The 7,500-nt window shown below is 36.2% G+C and overlaps 1 protein-coding gene across 1 annotated transcript in view; it reads right to left on the bottom strand.

The window, feature by feature from the left end:
• LOC106877123 (cullin-5) overlaps positions 1 to 7,500 on the bottom strand; it is a 24,219-nt gene that overhangs the window by 412 nt on the left and 16,307 nt on the right. The window contains exons 10-17 of the mRNA XM_014925920.3: positions 7,224 to 7,288; positions 6,112 to 6,244; positions 4,267 to 4,398; positions 3,653 to 3,779; positions 3,225 to 3,397; positions 2,478 to 2,639; positions 2,196 to 2,314; positions 886 to 1,009 (exon numbers count right to left, since the gene is read on the bottom strand). Of these exons, the coding sequence (XP_014781406.1) occupies positions 886 to 1,009; positions 2,196 to 2,314; positions 2,478 to 2,639; positions 3,225 to 3,397; positions 3,653 to 3,779; positions 4,267 to 4,398; positions 6,112 to 6,244; positions 7,224 to 7,288 (1,035 nt within the window). The remainder of the gene's footprint in view (positions 1 to 885; positions 1,010 to 2,195; positions 2,315 to 2,477; positions 2,640 to 3,224; positions 3,398 to 3,652; positions 3,780 to 4,266; positions 4,399 to 6,111; positions 6,245 to 7,223; positions 7,289 to 7,500) is intronic.

The following is a 7,500-nucleotide window of genomic DNA, read 5'->3' as shown; positions in this document are numbered from 1 at the left end:
TCTAGTTAGATGCTCTTCCTGTCACCAATCTTCACCTGTTTCCAAGTAAGGTAATATTTCCCCCTGACTAGGTTTTTTGTTTGGAAGATTGGAGATGAAGGAGCCTGCCTGTCGATGGTGACACTTGTCAACAACAATCACATGATGTCAAGACAAAGAAACACCAACTCTCTCTCACACACACACACACACAGATATATATGATAATACAAGATTCTTTCAGTTTCTAATCTACCAAATCCACTTACAAGGCTTGGTCAGCCCAGATCTATAATAGAAGGCACTTGTCCAAGGTGTCATGATGTGTGTGTGTGTGGATATTTACATATGGTCATTTGGTCAACATGGAAGATAATTGAATCCCTGAGAAATTTCTGTATGGGGAATTAGCTCAGGGTAAAAAAATCAGCACATGTACAGAAATTAAGACATAAGGACTCCACCAAGAATAGCTTGGAGAAAATCAAAATCTTAGAAAATGTCTCAGTTAAAGACATTCAGCCTTCAAACTAGTAAATGCATAACATGGGTGTAACTTAGTTCTTAAGTAGTTGGAGCAGTTCAAAAGTTACTGTCATGCTGACATGGCAAAGATTTGGAATGTCTGAACGTTTTTGTTAGAATATTTCTGCTGAAATGCACTGCCTTTGTTTCAATTAATTTTGATAATAATAAAAAAAATTTATTAAAATAACTTTGACAGCATTAAGCTGGGGTTTGGGACATAAATTAACATGGAATTTGGATAAAAGGTTTTAATTTCGACAACTTTAAAATGGGAAGTTTGTATCATAGGACCAAGGGCAGTTTCACGTGGATTGGTATCTAAGGGGGGGGGGGGGGGGTGCTGCAGTTAATAACAATGTGATAAGGATTCAGACAAACCTGGACACGCAGAATCCTCAGCTGCATGATGCTTTCATTGTCTTCCTCTTTACTCTTCTCTGTGGATAATTGCAACCGGCCTACCAGGTTGATACGACCTCTTTTCTGTGGCCTTCCATTTTTACTACGGAAAATACAAAGGCAAGGAATATCAGTGAGAGGAACCGAGATGTCTTGAACAGCAATTGATAGCATATTTATTCATGTTGTTTGAGCTGCTAACAAAGTACTGCAACGGAGTATAGATTTGTATATAAATAGAGACTGTGACCTTTATTTACAGACTCCTCAGAGTTTTAAACCTAACTGAATTACAAATCAGCAAAGAAGTTTCTATGTTGTCACTCAACTTGCTAGAAATGGTAACCAAATTTCTATGTATTTGTGTCACACACACAAAAAAACTGAGGGTCTCATACGATAATGTGATGCCAACTACACCATATTGAGATTTAGCTGAATTCCTTTAATGATAATCAGTTAGGAAGAACCAGGAGGAATTCCAACCAAATTTCGTGATTTGATACCTCAACAGCTCCTTTATAGAATCCAGTGGCTAAAGACATCATCAGGAGGAAGCATGTCCAGTTTCGGCCCTTACTCCTCAACTGTTTTCGACATGGCAGAGGTCCCTCTTTTGGAGGTGTTTTCAGCTCTGGTGTTGAGTGCGTTTCTTCTTTCTCCTCTTTTCTTTTGTTGTTTGGTTTCTTCGATGCAGCATCAACAAATCTCAGCAGGCAAATGACCATCCTGCTAAATTTCTCTTTAAATACTTGCCAGTAGGCTTCAACAGCCAGCACCAGCTAACTGTCACATGACACTGTCTAAGCTTCAACTGACCAATGGAAGGGAAGGGCACGTAGTTTTAGTTTGATCCCTCTCTAAACCTGCCTTCCAACAGCGTCAGGTTAGTTTCAGTTCAAGCAGCCAGAGCCGACCAGCTGTTTGGTGGTACAAGCCTTTGAACCAGGAGGAGAGCATGCTATGAATGAGATGGCTACTTTGGCCCACCTGTCAATCAGCAATGCTGCTTAAGTGTCAGCCAGCCTCACCTAGCGACGCTATTTCCCAGTCAGCATGTTATGGCTTTGAAGCCATTTTGGATCTTCTCGTTTCAGCCATAAATAGAAGCTGGCTTTGTCAACTGACTCCTGTATCCTCCTTATTACTTTTCTCAGCTCTGAGCTCGAAAATGCGTCACCTTTTTCCTTTGTTAAGTGTATTATATTGATGATGTTTTTATTATAGAGTAGCTGCTATTGCTTAATTGAAATTGACATTTAAAAAAATATTAAAATACTAAAACTTACATTAAAGCAAACTTTTGATTAATCCAGAACTGAGTGCTGTCTTCAAAATCCTTTGGAGATTTGGCTTCAGGTTCACATAAAAGAACTTGTTTTTTCAATTTGGGAAATGCAACAAAAGACTGAAAGGAAAAGATGGTAGACAATTAACTACAAAATTCATTCACAAGGCTTTTCATCTGTGCAGATCTATATAAATACAAAATACTTGCACCAGATGCCTCCACAACCATATCTGTGCATACATGCATACCTGAAAAAAAAAAACAACAAAAGATTGCTTACCGAAAGAGTTCTTCGTAGTTCTGAATCGGGTAGTTCAGTTGCTAACCGTAAACTTTCATATGAGATCTTATCCTTTGGCCTTTGATTCCAAGCAAACAAAACACCCATTTGGAAGGTTGTCACTTCTAAATCAAAGCGACCAAAATCGTTACAAAAGGTTATCTGCCAAAATAATTGCAAAAACAGAAGATAGAATGAGAGAAGAAAAAGCAGAATGGATGAAAATATCTCTATTATACAAGTAGAAACACTGAAATATTTTAACAAGTTCTAAAAAGGGTTTAATTCTTTTAATTACTAAAAACATGTCTATGAATCTTAAAAATAAAGTATAACAACAAAAAGGACAGAATTTTATAGAAATATAAAGTTATACAGAATTTTTCCTTTAGCAGACCTTTTCAACAGAGTTTCAAATTTTTGGCACAAGGCCAGTAATTTTGGGGAGGGATTAAGTCAATTACATCGATCCCAGTACTCAACTGGTACTTATTTTATCAACCTCAAAAGGATGAAAAGTAAAAGTCAACCTGGGCAGAATTTGAACTCAGAATGTAAAATAGGACGATATGCTGCTAAGCATTTTTCCCAGCGTGCTAACAATTCTGCCAGCTCACCATCTTAAACACCTGCCCTAACACAAGTTGTCCAAGCTTGTGTTTATTCAATTTTCGTTCTTTCAATAATTATTTCATTAGCATGGAGCTGTAGCATAAAAAACAAGAAGTCTTTGGTACAATTACTCACCACACCATTGGACATTAGATGGTGCCACTGTAGTTTGCGTCCATTGTGTTTTTGTCTGTAAAATTCTTCGACTTGTGGGATGTAGTCTTCTAGTTCCATTGGTAGTGTTACTGATATACGATCACTAGTTCTAGCCCAGGCACCAGCATTCAAAATTTTTATATTGATAGCATCTAAAAATGAAAAGTAAAAAATGCTATAAACCTCATGGTACTGATGATACTGGGAGCAGCAGCAATGATATAAAATGGGCTTCTTTCAGTTTCCGTCTACCAAATCCACTTACAAGGCTTTGGTTGGCCCAAGGCTATAGTAGAAGACACTTGCCGAAGGTGCCACATGGTGGGACTGAACCCAGAACCATATGGTTGGGAAGCCATGCCTGTGTCTATAATGTTTAAAAAATTTTCAATTTCACTTTTCCTCACCTGCCAATGCATCGTTATTATTGTTTCGAAAGACTTCTTTGAATTCTTGATTAAGATCTTCACTGACTTGGATATCTTGGAACATTCTGGCTAGTTTATTTACATAATCTGCAGGCATACCAACCTCCTAAGAAATTACAAAAAAAAAAAAAAAAAAAAAATGGTAGAGATGATGATGGCTTCTAATTCAGGTTTTATTTTTTTCCATTAACGAAATTAAAGGGGAAAAAAATAAACCTTAACTTCAGTTGATTTATCCAACTTGGCATCAGTCTCAACAAACAGATTGAGAAGCGTAAAAGTTGAAAAAAAATTAAAAAATAAATAAATAAAATAAAACACCTTAAAAACTAATTCTGATTGGAAAATCAAATAAAATACATGTGAAAATATGTACAAACCATTTATCAAAACATATATAAGCTAATAAAGTTTTAAAAATGTTTTTCATGTTACAGCATTTTTTGAGTTTAGTTGCATGTTTTGGAACCAATTACCAACAGAAGATGGGATATATCTATAACTACTTCATGATGTAATTTAATGGAAGATTTAGATAATTAGATTGTTAAATACACACACAGATAGCGAGTATTTGAATCAGTTAAACTTACTCTCAGCCATTCAACCATATTTTCTTCTTTCTCATTGTCAGCTGATGTGTCCAAGATAAGACGACGTGTGAGATGGGCTTTATGATACCTCATGAAGACATCCTTATTTTGAACGTATTTCAAAACAAGTAACTGAAAGATAGAAAAATAATAATAGATATAGTTTATACACACACACACATAGGAATGGCATCTAGTCATAGAAACTATGCCAAAACATTGGAGCTCAAAAACCTTCTGGCTTGTTGGAGCCTGTCAAACTGTCCAACAGATGGAAGCATGGAAGATGGGTGTTAAAGAATGATGATGATATACATATAGTATAGTAATATGGTTCCAAGAAGGTAAGATCAACAAAAAAGGTACTCCATCTGGTGAGAGTATTATTTAATAAACACAGTTTATATTTTTATAAGCTACTAGTAGTTTCATGCAAAGAAATCAATTCAAATAGCATTTTATAACATGATTTCTCATAAATCACAAGTACAAAAAACTATTTAACAGGTGCTCAATCAAATTATCATATAGCTGTTGTCCCAATATGAAGAGCATCATTACACACAAACATCACCAACAGCCCACTCCCAGTTGTAACTGCTGAGACCCAGGAACCTGTCCACTCAACTAGGGGTGCATGATTAAATCTGTAATACATGAGGCAGAAGTTACAGTAACAGTAGATGATAACATAACAGAAAAGAAGAGCTACATTGGGTTATGTGAAGGCAACTTCAAAAATCGCTTCGCTAACCACATATCTTCCTTCCGACATAGACAAAAATAAAGCCACTAAGTTGGCTAGTCACATATGGGGTTTGAAGTTTAATGCCACACTACATACAATCAACTGGAACATAGTTGAAATATCCACATCATGTGTCAAAAGATCAAAAAAAATGTAAGCTATGCATAGCTAAAAGATCACAGATCCTTTTTTAAATCTAAGAACACTGCACTGCAGAATTTTAGATCTGAAATTTCCAGTGAATGCAAACATATGGGTAAGTTCCTGTTGGCAAATTGGAAAATATCAACCAAATTGAGCAGCTGTATCGCCTTGCAGGCTCTAGGCCTCTATCTATTTAACCACATGACTTTATGGCCCAAGGGGACATAACTCTACCCCCCCATTTTTCTTTTCATATTTTTCAAACCTTCCACTTTTTGCATCTACTTTCTTCTCGTCTTTTCTCATACTTTCTCTTATTCTATCAACTTGTTTTAGCTTGTTATGCTATGTGGGCAGAGCCTGAGGACTGTATGCTGTCAGAGTTGTTTTCATTGCATAAAAATATGACTAGCTGATAAAAATATATATTGTATAACACACACATTCATATAAAAAGTGAAGGCTGGTGACAGAAAAAGACATCCTGTTTTAGAAGATTTGCCTCAACAAAGTCTGTCTGACCCATGCAAGCATGGAAAAAGTGAACATTAAAACAATGATGGTGACACAAAATTACATCCATGACATAAACCAGTGGTTCTCAACCATTTTTCATCTCTGGACCCCTTTGATTACAATTTTATTCTGGTGGACTCCCACACAGTCATTCAATATTTAAAAAATAATTTTATAGATACTTCTTTCCAAATTCCTATTTTGTTATTCATTCAGTCACTTGTATGGGTTGAACTGTGTAAAATGTTAGAGAGACAGAAACCTAGCTGTTTCTTGCAACACATACATTTGAGTCAAAACTTTTCATGACCCCATAAAATACTATTGTGGACTCCCAAAAATCTCATATGGACTCTAGCTGAGAACCACTGACATATCACATCACAAGGAAATTAAAAAAATTTTTTAAATTATTAACTGAAGCTTGTTTTACTTACAACATCTTTTAATTTCTTTTCCACTTCCTCTGGAGTAAGTTTCTTACTCAGAGATGTTTTCCTGAGCAACATATCACAGTAATTAGCAAGCAGTTCTGGACAGCGTGACTCGGGCTGTGTCTTCACATTCATTCTGCAATGAGGAAAATATGGATGAGATTAAACCCACTCCTCACTCCTTTGCTCACATTCAAAATTTTAATAAATTTATATTAAGAATTCTTACTCAGAACGGATAACCTGATGTAACTTTCTCTCAGCCAAAAGTAAAATTTCAATTTTAATCAAAATGTTTGGTTTACTAAAAAAAATCACTAAACAGCACATTTATCCACCCTAAAACTGTTATCACATGCGATAACTAAACTACACACACCAGCAGTAGAGCTGTCATCACATACACCAGTTTTAAAACTATCAAAAAACATATGTACACACACACATAACTAAACTGGCACTCCGTTGGTTATAATGTCAAGGGTTCCAGTTGATCTGATCAACAGAACAGCCTGCGTTGCCAGTACCGCCAGACTGGCCCTCGTGCCAGTGGCTTGTAAAAGCACCCACTACACTCTCGGAGTGGTTGGCGTTAGGAAGGGCATCCAACTATAGAAACTCTGCCAGATCAGATTGGAGCCTGGTGCAACCATCCGGTTCGCCAGTCCAGTCAAATCGTCCAGCCCATGCTAGCATGGAAAGCAGACGTTAAACGATGATGATGATGATGATGATGATGTAAAGAGGAACAAAATGCTTCTAAGCAAGGCAAAGTTGACCTCGGCAGAATTTGAACCCAGAACATAGCAACAGGCAAAATACCACTAAGCATTTTGTCCAGTGTGCTAATGATTCTGCCAGCTCGCCACCTTTTTAATAATAATAATAAATAATATAGACAACTGGAGCCTGGTGCAGCTCTCCAGCTCTTGTCCATACCATCATGGAAAATAGATGTTAAATGATGATGACGATGATGATGACATAAAGATTGAATTTCCAATTGAAATCTAGATCTTCACTTTGAGACTAGTTGTTTAGCTTACATACACAAAAAGACAATGAAAATTTTGAATTTATGAAGTAAAAAGAAGAAGAAAAAAAAGAAAACATACCCCTTTGATTTACTTGGTAATTCTAGTTTAAACACAGATATATCATTAACAACACTTTTGTAGGCCTAAAAGAAAAAAAGAAAAAAAAAGGAACATTACTAAGAGAATATAATGGTTTCAAAGGAAAGCAACTTTAAGGGACCTCAGTATTCAACTGATACTTATTTCATTGACCCAGGGAGGATGAAAAGCAAAGTCAACCTCAATAGAATTGGAACCCAGAATGTAAATGCCATTAAGCATTTTGTCTGACTTGCTAACAATCCTACCAGCTTGT

This window comes from Octopus bimaculoides, chromosome 22, assembly GCF_046866305.1.
Source record: "Octopus bimaculoides isolate indiv1 chromosome 22, ASM4686630v1, whole genome shotgun sequence".
NCBI classification, from domain to species: domain Eukaryota; kingdom Metazoa; phylum Mollusca; class Cephalopoda; order Octopoda; family Octopodidae; genus Octopus; species Octopus bimaculoides.
The sequence above is the reverse complement of the archived record's forward strand: the minus strand, read 5'-3'. Positions and strand labels throughout refer to the sequence as shown.